Source organism: Vigna unguiculata, chromosome 8 (assembly GCF_037176805.1).
Source record: "Vigna unguiculata cultivar grain cowpea cultivar isolate G323 ecotype 2 chromosome 8, ASM3717680v1, whole genome shotgun sequence".
Taxonomy (NCBI): Eukaryota; Viridiplantae; Streptophyta; class Magnoliopsida; order Fabales; family Fabaceae; genus Vigna; species Vigna unguiculata.
This window is the reverse complement of record NC_140799.1, coordinates 7,222,476-7,247,213: the sequence shown is the minus strand read 5'-3', so window position 1 is coordinate 7,247,213 and position 24,738 is coordinate 7,222,476. Positions and strand designations below refer to the sequence as shown.

Sequence of the window (24,738 nt, the reverse complement as noted above, 5' to 3'; positions counted from 1 at the left end):
GTGTCACTAGAAAACCTATAAAACACAAACATAAATCAGATTTTATTTAAAACTAAACTAAATAAAAGATTGAAGGTGAAGAAACTTCTCTCCTAAATATGTTTATTTTTCCTAAGTACTTTCCTCCATCTTTGATAGGGTCACGGACTCATGATATTCTTTCAGAAATTTCACTTTAAAACTCTCTCAAGTGATGATCTACTTCATACCCAATTGTCAAAATTCAACTTTCTCTGTCAATAACATAGTGTAACTTCTTGTCTTAACGTCATTGTGTAGCTTCAAAGATATTTTCCATATTTCTAGCCCCAAACAATAGTCAAATACATTTATATTAAGCATAATTTATTCTAAATCAATCAAGGGCATTGCCAACACTTATCAAGTGCATGATGATATATATTATAGTTATATATGCACATAGTTTCTATTTATTATACAACTTTATCTTAAAGAAGGAAATTCAATCTTCCATACAAAGACTTTGATCTTAAAATACAAAAGTATAAGAAATGTGTATATAATAAATGTCATAATTCTGCAACAAATTCCTCATAGAAAGAAGGATATTCTAAGTTATAAGCAAGAGAATGAAAGATGCACAATTAAAAAAAAAAAAAAAAACCTCCTATTGAATACTAGCGAAATAAACTATGCATCCAATAACAACGAAATAAAGTGGCTCAAAATATTATTCGAGTGGTTTCACGTTTAGCTACACCAAAAACAAATGTCCAGATGATTTTGAAACAACAAATCAATTGAAGATATGATTCATTTCATGTCTTCCCTATTTTATTAGCAAATATTTAAGAAATAAATGTTTGTCTTCCACTTGTATACATTTGTTCCAAGATTATAATATCTCGTAAATGATGTATTTAGATTGTGTGAGATAAATATTACAAATAACAACAAAACAATTAAGATAGAACGAAATTAACAAAAAACAATATTTACACACAAAACTATTTATAAGCTTTCACAAAAAATAAAAGTATTCCATTAAATTGAATAGTAAAAACACTATAAAGAATAATGAAGTTCAACAAGAAACCAACCCTATAATAAATCTCTTTGTTTTAAGTCAAGAAGTGACCTATTTAACCAACTTTTCATAAAATACTTGTTTGTTTCCTCTTTTTTTTCTCCCTAATGTTATGAACAAGAGTTGACTAAAATTTTGATTTCATTGAGGTGGAAGAGATTGATCTGTTTTATGCATGTTATGTTAGAAGAAGCAGGAGACATGTTCCTTAAATGCATGGTACGTGGGCATGTGAATGGCTTTCGATTATATGCAGCAAGAGACTGTCTGATGCAACGTCTCCATCAAATATAAAGCTCATGAATGCCTCCACTTAACCACATCCACCACTGTACATTTTCATTTTTTTTATCACTGTCCATCATCAACCTTTGTACTTTCCACTTCTTTCATTATTTTGGCCACCCCAATCATTTTTTTAGATTCCACTAAACAGTAACGCTGAGAGCTGCATCAATAGTTTCGTCGCAGATCTTGTGCTTACGCTCCTATACTTTTAAGTATAGATATATGCTTTGAGTAATTCATTATGGTTTTTGTTTTAGTACCAAACGTTCTATCCAACAAGTGATATTAGATTTAAATTTATACTAATTTGACTTTTAAAAAAATAATTATTGAAGGAAAAATTATTACAAAGTACATCAATTATTTTATGGTAAATAGTAAAGACTGATTAAATCTATTTCGAATCTTAAACTCTTATATTCTTAATTATAAAATGTTGTGTCTTAAATAATAGTTATAATTTTTTTTTATCTAAAATAAAGTTCTCAATCCAACATTAACCATGATCATAGTTTCTATTTGGCATAAATTTCTGGATTACAAATGAAATCACTACTAAAAATTTTTATATTATATGGAAATGTTTTACAAATTTACTAAAAAAAATTATAAGAAAAGATTTTTTCCTACTATTTTTATTATGAATTTTAATTGACAGGTAATTTTTTTGTGGGTAATTATTTCCTACAAAATTATAAAATTCGCAAGTATTTTCTATAAAATTTGTTGTGAAAAATATTTTATACAAAATATTTTACAAAAAAATTGGCAGCAATTTCCTACAAATTTTTTTTATAACAAAATTTATAAATATTTTTAAAAAAATTCAAAATAAAATTACCAGGAAATATGAGATCTTTTAGTAGTGAATATTAGATTACTACATGAGAAAAAGAAGTAGATTTTGCTATAATTTGGAGTTTTATTTGTAATTATGTATACCCTGATTGTTAAAATCATGCATGAGTAGAGAAATAAAGAAACATAGAAAGAGATGTCTACTTCTATTGTTTTCTTATTATTTTCATTTTCATTTTTTAATTATAAACTTGCCGCCTTATCTTTAATCTATTTCTTGTTTTCAACATTTGTACGAAAAAAATACTAATCAATTTACTTTTCTTTTGTTTAGTAATTTTTTTAATGGAAAATGTGATGATAATATTTTAATTAAAAAACCAATATTAAACACTTTATTAGACCTATGAAAAAGAAAATAAAAAATAAAGAAAATAGAAAATAAGATTGTTTGGATTAAAAAAAATGAATAGTGACTCTAAATTTTGTAATAGATGTAATTGATTTGGCAAAATAATTTATTTGTATATATTTAAAATAAATTTTAAATCAAAACAAAAAACTACTATCTACTCTTAATAAATAAATAAATAAAATTATAAATTAAAACAATAATATGACAAAATAAATTACTATATAAAATATAGAAAATTTTGATTAATTTAATTTCATTTATTATTTAAATTACTTATTATAATATAAAAGTAATATAAATTAATAAAATATTGAATTAAATTAATTTGACTTCTTTGTTATCTATTTTTTTTTATTTTAACTGATTATTTTTGCAATATATAAAAACATATATCATTAAATTTTAAATTAATATATTAAATTATTATATTTTATTAATTTTATTATAATATGAAAATATATATTAATAAAATATTATTAGTATGATCATTAAAAAATGATTTTGTTAAATTTATAATTTAATCAATTATATAATCATAAAAAATAATAAAGTATTTAAGGTTAACTATTTTATAACTATAAACTATTAGGCGATTTTAATTTTAATTCCTCTTTTAAGTAGCATTTGTTTCTAACAACAGATTCTGGTCAAGAGTAGATTTGCAACTAGTTCAAAATTCAATGCCTTTTTACACAAAAAAAAAATGAGATTTTGTTTTTGTAAACTTTCTTCATGGATGATTTGTGAGGAAAGTCTAATAAAATAATACGTAAAACTTTGAACATGGTCTTCCCAGAGCGGCTCAACAGTGACCTAAAACAAATTTAAAAAGTAGGTATTTTATTTAAAATTTTTTTTTCAAATTTTTTTTTGCAAAATTATTTATTAAATTGTCATAATTAATTTCATTTAGTATTTCTTTCACAATAGATAATAGGACTAATTTATTTATTTTTTCTTGAGACATTATTGATCTTAAATAAGTTTTGATTATCTTTAGTTTTGAAAGACTCCTTTCGGCTGAAACTATTGACACTAAGTTATATATGCATTTGGAAAAAAATTTATTCTTTTTATACAAATTTATAATCTCAATTTGGTTTATTATTTTTCAAACCTATAATTTCCTTTAAGATATTTAATTTTAAAATTAAATCAAATCCATCAATATCCAACAAATTATCATGTTTTAATGATTTTTTAAGGTTTAAGAATTTATCTTTCAAAAATAAATATCTACGCACCGTTATACACAAGACGTTTGCTCTTTTTTTATCATAGCTTCTTTTTGTTATGCAATTAAAGTTTCAATTCTTCTTTTCTTATGAATTTTTGAATAGTCAGATTGAAATTTTCTAGTTGACATATATCTATCTATTTTTATATGAAATAAAACATGATAATATTGCTCTTCTAAACTCGTAGTAAGTCTCTCTTTTTTTCCTAAACTTGAATTATTCTCTAATTAATCTATTATTCACCAAACAACTAAACCATAATCTAATTAATAGTTTTGTAAAAAATTCAGTTTCTCCTCAAGATATATGCAAAAAAAAAAAACTCTCGAAACCCGTAAATCTAGAAGTACCGCCGAAAAACAAAACTAGGCAAAAGCAACACATTTATAATTTTAATACAAGTCCAAAATAGAATAAAATTAACAAAAACACAAATAGAAAGAAAAAACACACTAACCAGAAATGAGAGTGAAAAAATTAGTATACACGGGCAACTTGAGAGTCAAGAGATTTAAGGGATGTAATATGCAAAAACCCTAGAAAAAGGATATTAGAAGAAAATAAAGTAAGGAGAGGTAAGAGTAGTCATAGAGAGATAAAAGAAGAAAATAAAATTCAAATCAATTATAAGAGAATAAATATAGCTAATCATTTTCTTTCTTGTAAAAAAAATTATAATTTACTAAAATAATATTTTAACTCATTAATTATCATTTTTACTACCAATAAAAGTTAACATACACTAATAATAATCTAATTAAATTTTATTCCCAAACATAAACATATAATTAATTTAATAGAGATATATTAGTAATAAAATATTTTTTGAGACCTTTTTTATCTTAAACATAATTTTATAATTAGTTTAATAGAAGTATATTAATTAGTAGTAAAAAAAATTTGAGACCTTTTTTTCTTAAACATAATTTTATAATTAATTTAAATTAGAAATATTAGTAGTATTTTTTTTTTAGGCCTTCTTATCCTTAAGGCCTAAGCGAGTGTTTTTCTCGCTTTATCCTTGAGTCAACCTTGTCTGCCACCCCTCCTTGTAGCCTTCCACCATTCTACATTGTGCAACTTTTTTCAGTTGTGTTTTGTGAACTCATTCACAAACGCAAAACGTCACTTTCAGCTTCTACTTTTCTTCACACACCCTCTTCAACAAGAGTGCATGGAATTTATGAAAAATATATAACTTAAAGGGAAACCATTTTTGTTCAAAATTAAGATATTTCTATATTTTGGTAAACCAATTTTGAAAACGAGGTTATAAAGTGTTAAATTTTTTTAAAAAAATATTTAATTTATTATACTCATCACACTGTTTAAAAATTTTCACAAACTTTCTCTTCAAAATCCTTTATCCATCCCCTCAGATCCCTTAATCCAAACAACACCACAATCCCTTCTCTATCTCCTCAAATCCATCCACTCACTCTCTCTCACATCTACTCCCCAATCTAGACACTACCTTAAAGTTTGGTTTAGTTAGGTCCACATCCTTTCAAAATTCATGAAAGTAGTCTTCAATGGCTAACATTAATGTTGTCATTGATGTGGCAAACAATAATCTACACCAACCTCTCATATGGGACACATGGCAATTTAATTAATTTAAAAATTAAATTAAATTTCCATTTCATCTTCTTCTTCCTTCTCAAGCTAGGACACCCATTCTAACTCTCCACCTTCTCCATTTCCAACCCTAATTCACCCATTGTCTCTCCTATATCTTATTGTGCCTTGACAAGTGACTCAGCCTTGTCGCAACCGGGATCGCGACAAAACGATGTAAATAATTTAAAATAAAAAACAGAGGAGTCGCCACCATAGTTTATTATAAAAAACTATAGAAAACCTTAAAAAAAGAATAGTCTTTGAAACCAAATTTGGGTTCAGGAGTCGGTTAGATGTGAAGAAGGTATTAGCACCCCACAACATTTGTCCTAAGACGGTTCCCTTTAATTAAGTATGCAAGATAAAGGTAACTTTTTAAAATATTTGTTGTTCCCCAAAAATCAAACAAAATAAATACATACACAAAAAATAATCATAAATTATTTTTTTATTTTTTTGCCTGGCAAGGATTGTACCTCACTCCTAGCTATTTCCATTTTGAAAATCAGAGATCACGTAGTTCTTTTGTAAAACTATTTTTGGTATGATATTATTATTATTATTATTTAATTTTAGATTTTAATATATATATATATATATATATATATATATATATATATATTATCAAGAGAATCTTAGATTCAACATGATAAAAGACTTAGTTATCAAGCGCAAATATGAAACTTGACATGATATTCAAAAATATATTTTATAATTTTTATTTTTTATTTATTTATTTTTTAAATAAGAGAATTAAAAGCCTACAAATGAGTGTTTTAATTATCAAGCAAGTCTAAGACTTGACATGATATTCAATAAAGAAATATAATTTATAATTTTTATTTATTTTTATTTTTATTTTATTTTATTTTTATTTGTTAAAATAAGAGAATTAACCGTCTACAAAACAGTGTTTTAGTTATCAAACAAATCCAAGACTTAACATGGTATTCAATAATTATATAAAAGAAATAATATAATTTATAATTTTTTCTTTTTTTTGAATAAGAGAATTAAAAGTCTACGAAAAATATTTCTAATTACCAAGATAAAAATAATGACATCCTAAATAGAAGAAAAGAGAAAGGTCGCACCCAAAATCACCTAACACCCCAAACACATTTAGCCATACAATGGGTCAATCAATCATACACTTGATATCATGACAAAGTCTCAGCAATAAATGAATAACATTAGGAGCAAAAAGAAATTTACCTTTGAGGGTCACGAATAGAGCAAATCCAACTAAAAGGATAGTGAGGTGACCCCTCCCCTTTGCATGTGTGCTCTGGTAATAAAAAAAGAAGAGAAGTTTTTCGAATTTTTTCTTCTTATGTGCCTTGCATCGGAAAGGTTTTGTGCTTACATAGACACCATGAGATACCATTGAAATCTTAGTCTTTAATTATAATGAAATATATGAGGAAGGAATTGGTCCCGATGAAACATATTATTAAATCGTTGCATAATATCGATGGTATTGATTATAATTATTAACAAAATATTGCATGTAATTACTAGAATCATATATTTTCCGGTACATGAAGATCCTGATCAAATCATAACATAATATTCATATAATTGATTCTAATTATTACCAGAAATATTTTATTCCAATTATTAAAATCGTACCATTCTCCAAAAAGCATTATTACCAGGAATATTTGCTTCTAATTATTAAAATTGTACAATTTCTCTAAAAAATATTATTACCGAGAATATTTGCTTCTAATTACTAGAATAGTATCTTCTATGATTCAAAAACTCAATGAGACACATCAGATAAGCATTAATTTAAGATATTTATTCTAATTATTATGAAATATTGTTTCTAATATTATACCCTTCTCTAGAAACAGAGATTATAAAATATTATTTTTTGGCATGTCATATGAGGAGTGTAAATAGCAAACAGTGGGGGTAAAAATATGTATAAAACATATGGGCTCATGAAAAGGGTGTGACAATTAAAAACAAATTAGATTCTTCCTTCTTTTTATTTTTTTTTCTTTTTTTTCATTTTTTCTTTTTTTCATGATAGAATTAAAGTTTGAAAATTTTAGAAAAACTTATTTCACCTCTTTTTTTCTTACCTACCATCAATCAAAAACATATTTTTTATTATTATTTTTTAACAAAACAAATGCATTCACCCTGACGAAATTAGGTGCTGACAAGCTTGCATCAAAATTGGCACGTGATTGGAAAATTCATAGTAACCATTAACCACTAGGAAGGTTCAAAAAATAGTTTGTGACATTAATCTCAACATAAAGATTTTTAGGCTCTTAGTCATATATAAACTTAGTGAAGGATGTAACACAAGTTAAATATATACACATAGCCTAATGATCTGAAATTGAAACCAATTGATTTATAGAAAACATAAAACCAAAATAACGCTTATTGAGATGCATCATTAATCTACAGCTCAAGCTCATGAATTTTTCCTTTCTTTTAAGAAACTTTTTATCCTCTTTCATAATTGGAGGCCTAGAACCTCCCTAATCATTGGTCATAGACTGTCTCAACTCTTTGAATAGCCTCATCAAATCCTGAATTCCTCTCACAAGCTACACAACCTCATGCATGCGACACAAAGATGCTCTCCCCCAAAAACTACTTTGGAAGCTTCGTCGAGCCATCAAGCACCCTCAACGCCACATCGGTTGTCAACGGTAGTGGAAGCCTCCAGTAAACTCCAGCGCCACCCTTCGTTATTCCACAAACTCCTACTACTTCATCACATGGTTGTTCCACAACCAACACCTAATAGAGAAAAGACAAAGAAGGGGGAAACGACAATGGTAGTGGAAGCCAAGTCACTCATTTTGAGGAGTGGCATTAGTGGAAGGAAGAAACAATGCCACCATCAACATCGATGGCATTTTTGGCCGACAGCGTCGAAGCGGAGGCGAAGAAGCAAACCGTGGAGGGCGTCATTGGTATATGGTGGTATTGGCGGGGTTATGGTGTTCTCTATATAGGGCTTGGAAGAGAAAGAAAAGAGGAGGTGTGAATATTTATGTTGTAGCGATGATTTGGGGAGATTTGTGGGAAGAAGCCCTAGCTTAAGAAAGAAGAAGATGATGAAGTGGAAATTTAATTTCACTTTTTAAATTAATTAATTTTTCACGTGTCCCAAACAAAGATTGATGTGGATTATCATTTTCTACATCAAAGAAAACACTAACGATGTTAGCCATTGAGAATTGATTCCATAAATTTTGAAAAGATAGGGACCTAATTAGACCAAACGTTTGGTATGTATTTGTAGTGTGAATGAATAGGTCACTAATGTGTTGAACTTAAAAGTAAGAACCACAAGCAAAATCCTATCCAGGGAGATGTTAATAGCCCTCCAACAATAAGTTACTATTAAAATATCATCAACCAAGTAAATGCATGCGCGAATAAGATGAGCAACTGCGCCAACAAGAGGAATAGATGAAATTTATGTTGCATTATATTTAATTGAATAATCTTATGTCAGCTCCTTCCAATCATGGTGGTAGAGGAGATGATATAGTAGACCAATCTAGTGATGGTAAATCACTTGACCATTAGTTGTAATTTTAATTGTATGGTGACATCAAAACTTGCATATTTTTTTAGAACTATTTCCATTTTGTTTTTATGTTGAATCATATAATATCAACAATTAATTTTTATACTACTCTTTATTACATTATATATTTGAGTTCATTATTATTTAACATAATTAATTTTGTAGTATTTATAAGTAGGTTAGAAAATTGTTTATAAGTATGTCAAAATATTATATCTAAACAAGTAAAATTATGTACATAAAAGTAGCTATTGAGATATATTGGTTGTTAAATTTTCTCTTTTTTTTGTAATTGATTTAGCCACCAAAATATATTGCTCGCTAAATGTTTTTATTTTTTGTCATCGATTTACCTATTGGCGATTGAAAAATAAGTGGCACTATATTATGACTTTTGCAACCGAATTTGCAACCAATTTTTTTAAAATTTTAATAACTTTTTTAATGTTAGCAATCGAAAAAGGAGTCACTAAATTTTTTTGTTTTGTGACTGATTAGCTAGTGAAATTTCAGTGGCCAAATTGGTCTCATAGAAGAAGGTGACCAATCATTTCATCGACGAATTAGCAATTGAAATTTTGGTGGTTATTTAGTGACCACTTCTCAATTCGGTCGCTTATGGGTTTGCCACCAGAATTTTCGCAACTAAATAATTTTGGTCGCTAAAGAATTTACAGTCGATTTTAAGTCTTTTAACAACCAAAATAGTTGGTCGCTAAAATGCTTTTTTTTGTAGTGAATTTTGAAAGAGGAACTAAAACCAAAATCGTCTAATAGTTTAGGAACAAGATATAGTTAACCCAAATATGTAAAAAGAATTATATATTGTTAATATAATTAATTATGTTATAAATATTTTATTATTATTTATGAACATAATTTTGATTATGTTAAATGTAACACCCCAAATTATTAAACTTATTGTACTAATTAAAGCATTATATATCATAATTGGTATTAAGCATAAAAACTACATAGATTTGCTTCATGTATTACATTATTCCTCAACATTTTACATAGGAAAGTTTTCAAAAACATGGTATTAAAACAATTGAAAGAAGAACTATGCAATACTAAAGGATTTAACATAAGTAACTTCCACTATCTATACCTCTTTAGGATTATCTCACTACCCATACCCATGCCCCTCACCTACACTCAGAGGCAGAAGAATGAAGGGATAAGGGGAGCCACGGCTCCCCCCAACCATGTTTTTTTTTACTTTATTTTTTATATATTTTAAAAATAATATTTATAAATTTTTATTTTATTTATATTAATTGATTTTTATTTTATTTTATTTTTTATATATTTAAAAAAATTATATATTACTACTTTATTTATATTTATTACCTTATTTATATTAATTTAGTTTGAAAAATCTTTTTTAAAATTTAAAAATCACGTTTTTTTCTCTATTATAATTTCTTATGCTTTTTTATTTGGTTTCTCTCTCCCGTGCCTCCATCTCTTTCTCTTGTTTTATTTTCATCTCAATTTTCATCATCAATTCCTTATTATTTTCAAAATCAAATTGCACTACGGCAAAATTGAAGAGTTAAGAAACATTTTGGACCGAACAATTTCTTCTTTTGAGTAAGTTCATCTTTTCCTCTTTTTTTTTTTGAAGCAATATGTTTCCCTCTTGTATGTGGCTTTTCTACGCTCTAGGCATATCTCTATCTATATGTTAGAGATCATAAAATTATGCTTTAATTGTTGATCAAACTCTTCTTTGTGTAGATAGAGTTATTTTTGGCTTTGAAGTTGTGTAAGGGAAGAACAAGATTAGGAATCTACTCTAAGGTAAGGGAAGTTAATCATTTAGAAGTTATTAGTTTTTTTAAAATATTGAGTCTTGCTTTTAAGATTTAATTTGGGGTATTCATAATTTTATCTTGTTGTAAACAGGTGAGAGGTGAAAATTTTATAGTGGAGCATTATTTCAAAGTTGAAATATTCTTTGTTACCGTTGATAAGCAATTACAAGAGTTAAATTGTAGATTGTAGATTTAATGACCAAGCAATGGAGTTATTAATTCTAAGCTCTCTTTGGATCCTAAGGATGCTTATAAAGCTCTTAATATTGATAAAATTTGCACTCTTGTGGAAAAATATTATCCCATGGATTTCAATGAGCAATAGAAGATTAATTTGAATTTTCAACTTCAACATTTCATTATTGATGCTCGTCAAGATTCAAATTTGAAGAATTTATCAACAATGCAAGAGTTATGTACGTGTTTGGCAACAACAAAAAAGTCTGAAGTTTACTACTTGATAGATAGATTACTTCGTCTTATCATGACTCTTCCAGTTTCTATAGCTACAACTGAAATTTTTTTTCTGTAATGAAAATAATCAAGAACAAGTTGAGAAATAAGATGGAGGCTGAATTTTTAGCAAGCACTACGATAATCTATATTAAAAGGGATATTGCAACTAGCTTCAGCTCTGATTCAATTATTGAAGATTTTAAGTCATTGAAAGAGCGTAAAGGAGCACTCTGAATATAGGTAACTTTTTTTTATATATATTATTGTTGATGATAAACTTTATGTTACTCTTTCATATATATTATTGTTATATTGTTTAGATTCTATTGTTATGAGTGCTTATTTTGAATAAAAAATGATGTAAAGAAATTATTATTTTTTAATTAAAAGAAATTAAATTTTTTTAATTAAAAAAAATAATTTATATATAAAAAATATAATTTGCCCCCCCTCCCCCCAATTTTTGGTCAAGTTCCGCCACTGCCTGCACTATCATTTGCTCATGTATTAACATACAATTATCATAGGTCAATAAAATCACAACGGACACAAAAATACAAGGGTAAGTTATAGTTATTAAAATTTTAATAATAGATCCATATTATGGCCATAATAAAAGATCATAGTATATTTATATAGATTTACACATTATGGCCATAATAAAATATTTATCATATAATTATATCCATACACCATTTCATGAAACAAGTAATATCTCAAAGATGGAAGATGATGAGCTCCTAACCCCTATCAAAGATGAAGGAATGTGCTAGAAAAATAAACATTAGGATGAAAGCTTCTTCACCTTCTTTCATTTACTTGGTTTAAGTTTCTGTCTTAAATAAATTCTATACTCATGTTGTTTCTTGTGTTTTATAGGGTTGCTAGTGGCATCTCCCCCTTTGAGGTTCCACCTTCTAGTAGAATGAAGGGTCTAGGAGGAGTCTAGTCTAAGGGAGTGTTCTCACCACATCCCTAGTTTTGCTAAGAAGACCCCTTGAAAGTGAAAAGATGAGGAGAAGAGAACATCTTGGAGTGGGGGTCATGCACACTTGGAGGAGAGATAACACACATTTTTTATGATTTTGTAATTAGTGGAGAATATTCTCCTCTCATTTATCATTAGGCTTGTAGAAAGATACCCTTTAATTTTGCTAGTGTATCCCTCATATTTGTATTTTTGCTAGGAGGCCCCTTTCTTTGGTTATTCAAGAAGACCTCCTCCCCACTTGTAAAGGGTTGTCGAATGAAGAAGTAAAGTTATTATAGCCATATTTTGTTGTGAGTCCCTCTCTTTGAGATTGATTTATCCCTTGGTCTTATCTTGAACTTTGGTTCAAGTGGTGACAACCACCACTCATCTTGGGTTGGTTCATCTGCCAAGTGGCGTGCCTCCTTCCCCTTCCTCCTCCATTCCATTTCTTTTCCATCTTTGTTCTTTTAATTCAAGTTCTTATGTTCTTATGTTCATTTATGCTTCCACCATCTTATATTGTCTTTGTTATGTTATGTTCTTTCTTTTGTTAATTTGAATTCTTCATCTCTTATTTTTTCTTGGGTTTCTTGGAATGAACATTCACATCTAAATAATCTTATTATCTTAATGTCTAGTGGGAATGTTCTTAACATTTTTTTAAGCAACTTAAACACAACTTAATACATTATCCTCTTAAAAACAACAAAAATAACTCTTATCATTAAATGTTAGAAACTCATCCAAGTTCTTTAGACTACTAGTAATAGTAAATCTAGTGATTCACAAAAATCAATTTCCATAAAATGTTTGAAATGTTTAAGATACAAACACAATGCCTCTAATTGACCAACCAAACGAACAATAACTTTCAAAGAACAAATGGAAAATAAACATTCCTCCTTTTCCCTTCCAACTACCTTTCTTCTAAAGTTAATAAGTTTAAAGTTATTAAGAAATACATTTTACTTGAAAAAAAGATGATTTTTTTTACAATGATTATTATCAAAACAAGATTGTGAAAGAAAATGGAAGATAAATTGTTTTCACATAATATAATTATTTATATTGAAAAATATATGACTAAAATTTTTAGTTTTAACTTAATTATTGATGGGTTTAATAATTTAAAAGAACAAAAAGTAATCTATTATATATATATATATATATATATATATATATATATATATTATAGTTATAATTATATTAAATTATATGTTCATTTTTATTATATTAGAGATCGATAAAATATATAATTTTTAAGTATATTATTTTTACTTTCCAACTCAAAATTTACTTGTATGTATAAAAGAGAAATTTTAATATTAGATGAATGTTTGGACAATTATAAAAGAACTTTGATGATTCAGAAAGAGAAAATATTTTTCATAAAAGATAACTAATTATGACAAATTATGTTCGGTCATTATTGATATGGGAAGTTGACTAATATAGCTTACACAAGATAAGAATTGTAAAAAAACTTGCTAATACCATTCAATATGTCAAGTCATGTTATGTTGTGATGAGGTTTTGCATGATAATATGTTCACAAAAACTTACATTTTAGTTGGTGGCATGGCAATTGATAGAAAAGTTTCACGTGATAACTTAACTAATAAGTTTTCTTTTAAGCACAAAGTTACATTAAAATCTATATTACCTCGAGAAGTCAATGAAAACAAACATAAAAAAAAAGTGAAATGTAACAATAAAAAAAATGTCATTAACAGTTAAAAGATAACAAATTATTGACATATTACTAATATATAAAATAAATATTACATATCTTTATAATTTATTAGTCTACTAAAAAAATGTTTAAGTACCTTTTAAATTATAGGTGTACACAGTAGAATTTGCCCCTCATAATTGCCCAAACCTAAAACTTCACGGTCAACAACATAAATTCTAATTTTATATCATATTTATCTGTGACCACTCTCATTATTGTTTTAGAAAGTTTAACTTTGTCATTATCATGCTAATGACATTCATTGCATGCATTATCAATTATTATAATTCCAAATTATCATATACGTGGTCTTTTCTCAACATTTGTTAACCAACTTTTTTGAACACTCTTTCTTCCCAAATCTTAAACATGCCCTAAACAAACAGCACGTCAATTTTTACTTTCCTCATTCATCTCAATTTCTATTTCAGCAAAGGAAAGTTGGTGAAACCCTCTTTTCATGTCACAAAAATATACTAAATTTCTTAGTACGTGGAGTAAAATAACGAAAAATTGAAATAAAGTGGAGTGAAAAACAAATTACTTGGAACATTTTCAGAAGGAAAGTTCTTGTCGGGCATACAAAAATTCCTTAAAGTAATCCACTTAATATGTTTCTAGAAATATATTTTTAATTTTCACTCCTATGTTGTTTTGAAATGTTTTCTTTTAATATATTCACCCAAAAATGTTTGAACTATAATAATTGTTGTTGATTAACTTTTTTGTTACAGGTTTGATTAATTACCCTTTAAGATGTGAATTTGACTCGCTAGAAAAACTAATCACTAGAGATTTCCTAAACTATGTGAATCAAATGATACAAAATTGTTTTAATTTAATCACTGGTCTCAAATTTAAATTTGGATATGCAAGTGTCTTAAATATATATAATTGTCACCATAATAATCCTACAATTTAGATCTTGTATATTCTCGACCAAAAATTCGAAATAATTTCTTGCTAGGTTGTATCCAGTACAGAAAATTCTTCAATCGGCTTCAAAAAATAAATACAATGTTTAGAAAACTCAACCGTAAATGCACATTAAAATCTGTTAATGGGAATAACTGAAATAGCATATACTCAATTATGATTCAAGATATAAAATGTTTACTGGAATTGAGTGACAGTGTCCGAAAGGTTATTTTTCCGAAAAAAAGAAAAAGTCAGTGTGAATTTGTATTATGTTTCCTTAATTTCAAGTGAAGCATATATTCACAATTCATATTCAAATGAAACTATTTAGAATAATTCTTTTATATTAAAAAAATCGTGAATATGAAGCTTCAAACATCACACTAAACATATACAAATTTATGTATAAGTTTTATTTTTCCTAATACATCTGTTGTTGTCTTTATCCTTTCTCCACTTCTTTTCTTGTTTTTCCAAGATTGATTATGTACGTGTGAGTCTCCCTTAAGCTAAAAACTACTTTTAGTGACTACTATTTTTCATATAAAAAACCTAGATACGAAACTCCAAATACCAAACCAAACACGTAAAAGTATACTTGTTAAGGTATATAATTTTGCTTATTTTATGTGTATCGATCATTTTTCTTTCTTTCTCATAAGATCTATCGTGTATTTATAATCTTTTCCTTAAATGAAAAAATATATGTATATAACATTCGATGTCTATTTCTCTATGATTTATCATTCATTACATCTTATAATAATATAAAGATTATTTCAATATACTTAATAGTCTTACATTCATATCGTTTAGGAATGAAGATCAATATAACATTTTAAATATACATTCCTCCTCCAACGCTCTGAAACACCAGAATTCAGATTCCAAAATGGATAATGCTTTCAATGTAGTAATTGATTCTAATCATGTTATTACAATGAATTTGATATTCAAACAAAAAAAAATATAAGAAAAAATCAAGTGACACAATTTTCATTCTATAAATATTATCAGACCTCCAAATGAAAACAATATAAATCAATTCCTAATATGAAATGCATGTCGGTAGATTATAATTACACATTGATTTGCATATGGAAGTCTCTCTAAGATGAAAATAAATGAATAATTTAGAATTGAATGATGGGGATGGAAGATTGAAATGGACCTCATCCATGCATGAGGGTGAGAGTGAAAGCATAACCACTTTCCATATGAAAAGGGCCACATATCTTGAAAGCATGAATGAAGGCCCATGAACAAAACCAATGTGTGTGTGTGTGTGTGATCTTTCCCAATTATAGGTGGGTGACTATTTTGCAGCAATCCCATCATCATGAAACAATGCCCAATACAGTCCACCTAGATCCTTTTTGTGGGTCACTTTCTCTTACTCTCTCTCTTCTTGTCCTCACTTTCTACCTCTTCCCCACCTTCCTCGTGATGTGTTTTCTCCATGGACTCTAATAACATGCAAATGTTTCATCTTTGAATGCACCATTAATGATTTCAGCTCCAAGTAGTATCTTTGTTCTTCTTCTCTTTAGTCTATCATAACATATTTCACTCTTCATCTTCGTAAACTTAAACTTGGGTATCAAGAAGTAAGGTTTCAGATTCAAGTTTTATAAATATAAAAACAAAGTCACTTAACAAGAGAATGTTATCAACTAATAATTTTGAGACACCAGATTTATTTGATGGGTTTAAAAGAAATGGTAGAAGAAGTTGTGAGTTTAACTCTCTCACTTATAAAAATCTAACCACTAATATTTACAGATAAAAAAAAAAAACAAATCGAAATGTTATCATATCTTTTATATGGATTGATTCGATTGTCAACAAAATCAGTAAATACTTTTTTACATTTTTGACATGATCAGTAAAAGAAAGTGTAGTTTGTTGACCTAAAAACTATGCCCATTCTGTTTAAAGAGATTACTATAGTTGACCTAAAAAAACTATTTTGAGATAGAAAGTAAGATCTATCAAAATCATACAAAACTATTTTTCATGTTTCATTGTCATCGGGTCATAAATAATTAGTGGTTTTTAATAAATTCATAACTTTTAAAAAATACTAAATTCCTTAAATATATGTATAACATAATTTTAAAAAGAAAACTCGTGTTTGAATGAACTTAGGTATATGTTAAAAATCAGAATCATAAAGTTTAAGCTGAAATATTTGTTAATCAATAAAAAGGAAAAATATTGAAAATGAATCTGTAAAATAATCCATATTTGTAGGAATTTGAAAAGAAATAATCAAGATAATTTGTTTTGGAAGTACAAAAATTATAATGGGAACCTAATATTGTGAAAATACAAAAGAAAAGTGTTTTTAATGATTTTTTAATCTATTTTTGTATGATTTCGAATAACAAGTTTCTTCTTCTTTTTTTACTGGCCACCTAATGGAATTTTATTCACAAATGTACTTGGTTTTTTATTAGCTCCCAAAAGAGTGAGATCAGTTGATATTCTAAAACCCCAAAGAAGCAGGGGCAAATCCGTCAAAATAAAACCTAATGATCTTGAAGATAAACATCGAGTGGCAGATTTGATATTTTACGTCAAATTTAAGTCTGATATGGTAACAAAGCATGCATATAAGGCCAAACCTCTCCCTGCACTGATCCACAATGCTTTTTCTCCCTTCTTTCATCTTCTTCCTTTTTCACCTCATTATTATCCCAAAATTGCAGAGTTTCTCATCCCAGAAAACATGAAGGGAAGGTTCTTATTTCTGTCGGTGCTCTTCTGTTCCACCTTCCATGTCTCCTTCTCCATTATCGATGGTAAGCTACTCATTTATAATGCACTTTATACAAATACATCTATTCTATTGTATATACATTTAAGCACTTAATGCTTCACTAATTAAAGTAGGTTTTGTAATGAAACTTTGTTAAAAATTTTAATCTTTAAACTCTATTACTGCCATTATACACTACTTGCTTATAAGGGTATTCTTGTTACACAAAAATACCTCTCATCTAATTTTATACACTTCAACAATTTGATGCTCATCTTCTTTAGCAAACCCAATACTCCATTTCTATATTTAAATTTGAGTGTCTTGGGTTGCAATTCATATAAGTGCATTTATCTCTATTTCAAGTTAGATATACAGAAAGAAAAAACACAAATAAATACAAAAGATTATGAAAATACAAAAGAAAAAACAAAATATATACATTAAGTGTAAATCTATATATTTTTAGGTCTCATGTATAAGACTGTTCATTACAAAAGTCTAAATTATTGAACTAGGTTAAATTCTCCATTTTAAAAACTTATGTGGGTTTAAAGTCACCTAGGAAAAACCCTATTTGGTCATATTTACTATGTTATCTATGAATAAAAAGGTTTTTAAGAAAAAAAAAATTAACTTCATGGTGAATTATTAAGACAAAACTGTTTGAACAGTGGTTATGATTATTTAATGTGACATGTGCCTCACTCAAGCATGTTGGTAGTGAATCAAAAGGTAGAAATTAAAGTGTAGGTAATACAATATCCACAGAGGGATGAATTTATTGTAGTGTTGTTCCATGATGTGGACATAATTTATGCATGTACCCTTAACAATAATCTTTTTTTTTTTTTCCTTCACTGTTGGGGTCACTGCCCTAGCTATACGACGGTGACCTTAACGTTGCACGGCTGTCATAAATTCCATATTTTAAATTCGTGATGGGACCCACAGTTTAGGGTCAGCACAATGCATGCATGTCGCTCTGGAATTTCACATGGCCCTGTGTGTTGCTAGGGACATGTAGGTGGTGGTGGTGGTCTGCACCACCCCACACATGCCTTCAGAGAAATGCACTTTCTCAGGACACTGTTCCGTATGGTAAAAAAAAAAAAACTAGCATATGCGGCAGAGATTTTAGGATTTGGATTAGACTTGCTTTTTGCATTTGACTCTTACTGTCTGTAGCAAGTTTTTTACAAATACAGTTAAAGTAAAAAAGAAAAAAATAAATAAATAAATATATATTTAAGTTTTATTATTTTAATATTGTTTTTTTCAATTTTATCTCTTCATTTGATTTACAAAATCGTAGAATAAATGTAGTTGTAGAAATAAATCGTCGTGTTATTATCTCATTCTCGAAATAATCACCTTTTAATATTTTCCTCTCACTTGTCACTAAATAAATGCATCATTCTATTTTATCTAACAGAAATAAATTTATTTAAAAAAAAAAAGTATTTATTTGAGTAAAAGGAGATTGTTCTGAGAACTAACCTCTCCGGTGAACGGTGAGCGCAGGACTGGTGGCGAACGGGAACTTCGAGTTAGGTCCAAAGGCGTCGGATCTGAAAGGGACGGTGGTGGTTGGAGGAAGCAAGTCGATTCCAGAATGGGAGATATCGGGATTCGTGGAGTACATAAAGTCGGGGCAGAAGCAGGGGGACATGCTGCTGGTGGTGCCGGAGGGAGCGTACGCGGTGCGGTTGGGGAACGAGGCGTCGATAAAGCAGAACATAAAGGTGATGAAGGGGATGTACTACTCGATCACGTTCATGGTGGCTCGGACGTGCGCGCAGGAGGAGAGGATTAACATCTCGGTGACGCCGGACTGGGGAGTGATACCGATCCAGACGCTGTACACGAGCAGCGGGTGGGACCCGATTGCGTTCGGGTTCAAAGCGGAGAGCGAGACGGTGGAGATGCTGATTCACAACCCTGGCAAGGAGGAGGACCCCGCCTGTGGGCCCCTCATTGATTCGGTTGCTCTCAGGACTCTCTACCCTCCCAGACCTACAAACCGTAAGTTACACTTTTCTCCTCTTCTCTTATTATTATTTTTATTTTTTTATCATTATTACCGACAATTTTTAAATACACTTTTTAATGTTTCTATATTTAAATACTTTTCTAATTATATATATATATATATATATATATATATATATATATGCTAAATAAGGAAATTCCTCGTCTATGATTATAGATTATGTTCATAATTTCTCCTTTCTTTTATAGTTATAAATATATTATTAAGTATATGCAATCAAATTAAATTTTATTAACTTTAAATATATAATATTGTATTTAAATATCAAAATAGTATTTTATTTCAATTGTTTCTCTTACTTTTCATGGAATCAAATCAATAGATTGAGGGGAATAATTTGATTTTAATCATTTACTTACTTTTTATTGTTTTTTCTTTTGAAATTTTTAGTTTTGAACATATAATAATGTAAATGATGTTATAAACAGATAAATATGATTTAATTCCCAAACATATAAAAAGTCCAACAATTACGTAATATGTAGTTAAATTTCTCAAAGCTACGTGTCGTTAAAATGTTTTTCTAACCAATTTCATATTAAATTTGAGATTAGTTAATCGTTAAACTATAATTAATTTTTTTTTACATGTTTAGAAAATAAATCGGTATGTTTCTCAAACTAAGTTCGGTTTGTTTGACCTTATTACTTTCTTAACGAAAACAATTTTTATAAAATAAACTGATTTCTACCTTTTGATGTATTTATCTAATTAACTTATTTAAAAATAGATATTTTTCTACTTTTTTAATAAGCAATATTAATCAACTCGTTAAATAAATATTTTTTACAAATTATTTATTCAAAAACAATTATTTTCATTAAACAAGTTCATCCTAATGTTAAATAACACTTTCAAGAATCGAATTCTTTTCACCCAAGGAAACTCAATCAAAATTCATCTTTGATAAATGTTGTTTAGTCGTGATCATTAAGCATTGGAGTTAACTAATTTAATATTAGTTCCTCTAATAGATATTATAGCTTTAGGATGTTGATAGTGTTTATGCATTGGAACTTGAATAGACAAAACTTCAAAAATATTCAATTTCTTAAGGGACTGTTTGGTTATTCTAGAATAAAATAAAATATAGATTACATATTACATTTGTTTGATTTAAAAGAAAAGAGAGAGATATTTAAAATTTAATTATTTTATATTAACTTGAAAATTAAAAATAGAAATAAGATGTTTTTTAATACACTTGAAATGTTTTAAATCTTTCTTCTTAAAACATTCCAATGTTGAAGGAAACAAAAATTCAGTGAGAGATTTTGTTCTCCAGCATTTTTTTTTTCTAAACATAAATAAAAAATAAAAGAAAAACTCGTCCCTTACATTCCCTTTATTTCTCTACAACCAAATACTATATATATATATATATATATATATATATATATATATATATATATATATATATATATATATATATATATATATATATATATATATATATATATATATAGTTTTGATTTAAATGGTAATAATAACATTCCCTTTAATATATTTTTAAACATTTTTAGTTTAGATTCAAATTTGTTAAAAAGTTATTTAGTTTAGTAAGTCTTGTTTGTCATTTATTAACTCTCTCCCGTCCCGATTTAAAAAATGAAATTTTCAAAGTTGTAATCTTTTTTAGAAGAATTTACTAATAGAAGAAATAAAGACTGTTGTTTTTTCGAAATTATTGTCGCATTAAATTATAACTTTTGTTATCCATTCTACGTAATAAATGTAAATTGCCTTTGTCTTTATCTTGTTTTATTAGGTTACTTTTTTCAGTTCAAATGGTCCTAAATTTTTAGTAATCTTTATAAAAGTGAATATTCTAAACAATTTATGGCTTCGGGTTAATCTTGAAGTGTAACTCCATCAAATTTTTGAAAAGAAGACTGAAAATCTAAAAGTATTTTGTTTCATATAAATTAATTTATTTAAGACTAGACGCGAGGATTTATTTTAATTTTAAAAGATCTACTTTCAATATACTTTGTTAAAAATATTTGTTTCCTTATATAAAGTAATACTATTAATTTTTCAAGACTTTTTTTCCAAAATATCTTGTTCAAATTATTCCTTCGAGAAAGAAAAGACAAATCAGAGAAAGCTGGACAACAGTACCTTTTATAAAATGATGTGTCTAGAAATCCCAACTAGAAAAAAAAAAGACTAAAATAAACTGAATTAAAGAAATTTCATTTAAGACACTAAAATCTAACATACGAAATTTTTTACACTTATTTAATATTATACTTTTTCATATTTTTTATAATTATTTTACTATAATATGTTGCCAAATGAAAATGAATGTAATGTATGTTAAACTTTCATTATTCTAATCATAATCTTAATTTTTCATTAGCTATATCAAATAATCACATGCACACAAGGTGTTTGATTTGATGTAACATTCCTTGTGATTATTGCTGCATACCTGTTTGATGAAATGCTTATTACACAACTAAGAACAAACATTAATAGTTCAAGAAAAAGAAGATCGATTAAGAAACAGGTTAAATATATATATATATATATATATATATATATATATATGTGTGTGTGTGTGTGTATTATATGCATGTTTATGCATAGATATGTCAGAAAATTAAGTAAAAACAGGTTGGAAGTGGTCCTACATTCATAGTTCATCATATTATCTAGGTAGGTAGGATGTTCCAATCAATATTTATGAAATGCAATTATGCATCCTATCCCTCTGAAACTGCTATAGGAGATATTACAAAAAGCAGCATAAATTCAAATTCAGAATGTGTCTGATATTAGAATATAACATCTGTGTTCTTACTTGGTCTTCATTGCATTGCATCTGTGATGTGGAATCAGATCACTGTTCATTACTTATCTAGGTGAATAAAAGGCTTCTGATAGAACAAAACATTGCTCCCTTTAAAGTAGAAAAAAAACACTGCTACTGAAAATTAAATAAATGTTTGTGTATTAGTGTGTATGTGTTTGTCTTAAATTATACATATGGGACCACAACATGTAATGAATAACCAACTATCCCCTTTATTTCTTTAGTTATGTGTATTTATGCACAATGAGTCTCACTCGTAATTCAACTATACATATATGCATTAATGTATAGTTGAATCAGTTCCTACAAGGAATCAAGCTCGGTTGATTTTGTGTGTGTGAATTATTTGTAAATTTTTAGTATTTGTGTTGGATATCTATAAATAAAAAAAGTCTTAATGTATTTATGAACTTTACATTATTTCCATAATATACTTTTGGAAAAACTCAGATAGGGATTGGGATTTTATTTTCATTCAATATTCCCAGTGAAAGGCATCGAGATCCCTGTATGAGATAGCATAGCATTATTACAAAACTTTCATTCTTACCCTTTTAACTTCTTTTGCACCCACTTTCACAGAAATTTCCAGCAATTGGTCAAACATTTTCTTAATACAATATTCAAATATGGCAGTTCCATCATTATTATATTATCAAAAGTGTTGTTATAAATCATTAAAGAAGACTAATTGATAAAGAGAAGATAAATTGAAATGAATTTTTTTCGAAAACTAAAATTAACATTACTAAGAAGTGAATTTTTTAAATGTAATTTAATCTTATAAAATTGACTTATAAAAGATTTTTATTTATTTATATATTCACTTTAAATATAATTTTTCTTTAATCTCCAATAAATTAATATATAAGTATCTTTAAAGGCAGAGTGTACTATGAAATTTTGTTTTCATGATAGATAATATACTTTGACATGAAAATAGATTTTACATTCATTTCACTTGAACATTATCTTTCACTATTTTTCATTCTCCCTTTCTCTTATATTAATGTCTTAATTAACTCATTTCCCATTCCTCCACAGAGAACCTATTGAAGAATGGTGGATTTGAAGAAGGACCCTATGTGTTTCCGAACTCATCATGGGGTGTGATAATCCCACCCAACATTGAGGATGACCACTCTCCTCTCCCAGGGTGGATGGTAGAGTCTCTAAAGGCAGTGAGGTACATAGACTCAGAGCATTTCTCAGTCCCTCAGGGCACAAGAGCAGTGGAACTAATAGCAGGAAAAGAGAGTGCCATTGCTCAAGTGGCCAGAACCATCCCTGGCAAAACCTATGTGCTCTCATTCTCTGTAGGGGATGCCAGCAACTCCTGTGAAGGATCCATGATTGTGGAAGCATTTGCTGGCAAAGACACCATCAAAGTGCCCTACGAGTCCAAGGGCAAAGGAGGGTTCAAACGTGCAGCCCTTAAGTTTGTGGCTGTTGGACCAAGAACAAGAATCATGTTCCTCAGCACCTTCTACACTATGAGAAGTGATGACTTCTCTTCACTCTGTGGACCTGTGGTTGATGATGTCAAGCTCATAAGCCTGCGTAAGCCATAAGAATTTGGATCATCCATAAGGGTTCTGAGCCTTGAGCCTTTGAGTTTATGATATATAGTTAGAGAATAATTTTATGAGCATGTGTTTCTTAATTTCTGTCTTTTTCTTTTTTACTAAGAGGCCTGAGAGTAATGACTATGATCTTCATTCTGATATATGGAAATAAGTGTGTATAACAAGTATCATTATATCGTATAGACTTATATAGTATACAAGTGGAGGGTTTCTAACCCCTTTTATGTATTTTGAATAAATTATGCTGAAAAATATAGATTATTCTTAAATAAAAATGTTTCACTCTAATTGATCTTCTATCATGTCATTGTAGTTGATGTTAAAGAAAAATATTCATTTACATAAAAAATAGTTATCAACACTTTATATATATATATATATATATATATATATATATATATATATATATATATATATATATATATATATATATATATTATACCTATAAAATGAATAATAAAACTAACGAAAATAATATTTTAATACCAAAAAATTATTCAGTTTTATGTCAGCGGGGTAAATTTATGAAAATAGCGCTAGGATTTTCTCTATCATTCGCTCTTGTTCTCTTTCTCTCATTCCTCATGACCATTCCTTTAGGCTTTCTCCTGCCATTCTCCAACTCTCTTTCTTTTGTCTCATG

General features: G+C 27.8%; 1 protein-coding gene and 1 long non-coding RNA gene across 2 annotated transcripts; one reads left to right on the top strand and one right to left on the bottom strand.

Moving 5' to 3' along the window:
• Positions 1 to 15,862: 15,862 nt before the first annotated feature.
• On the bottom strand, positions 15,863 to 19,277 carry LOC146884080 (uncharacterized). Its single transcript, XR_014984191.1, has 2 exons — positions 19,139 to 19,277; positions 15,863 to 16,469 (listed from the first exon to the last, which is right to left on the bottom strand). It is a non-coding gene; the product is annotated as an uncharacterized LOC146884080 (long non-coding RNA).
• LOC114193129 (BIIDXI-like protein At5g11420) lies at positions 17,474 to 24,383 on the top strand. The gene is made up of 3 exons (XM_028082834.2): positions 17,474 to 17,681; positions 19,163 to 19,663; positions 23,554 to 24,383. The coding sequence occupies exons 1-3, from the start codon at positions 17,474 to 17,476 to the stop codon at positions 24,078 to 24,080; spliced, it is 1,236 nt and encodes a 411-aa protein (XP_027938635.1). The 3' UTR covers positions 24,081 to 24,383.
• Positions 24,384 to 24,738: the final 355 nt, after the last annotated feature.

Coding starts and splice junctions, on each gene's coding strand:
- LOC114193129 (XM_028082834.2), top strand. CDS start 17,474: ATGGTAACAAAGCATGCATATAAGGCCAAACCTCTCCCTGCACTGATC. Junction 17,682..19,162: donor CTCCTTCTCCATTATCGATG/GTAAGCTACTCA, acceptor CGGTGAGCGCAG/GACTGGTGGCGAACGGGAAC. Junction 19,664..23,553: donor CCCTCCCAGACCTACAAACC/GTAAGTTACACT, acceptor ATTCCTCCACAG/AGAACCTATTGAAGAATGGT.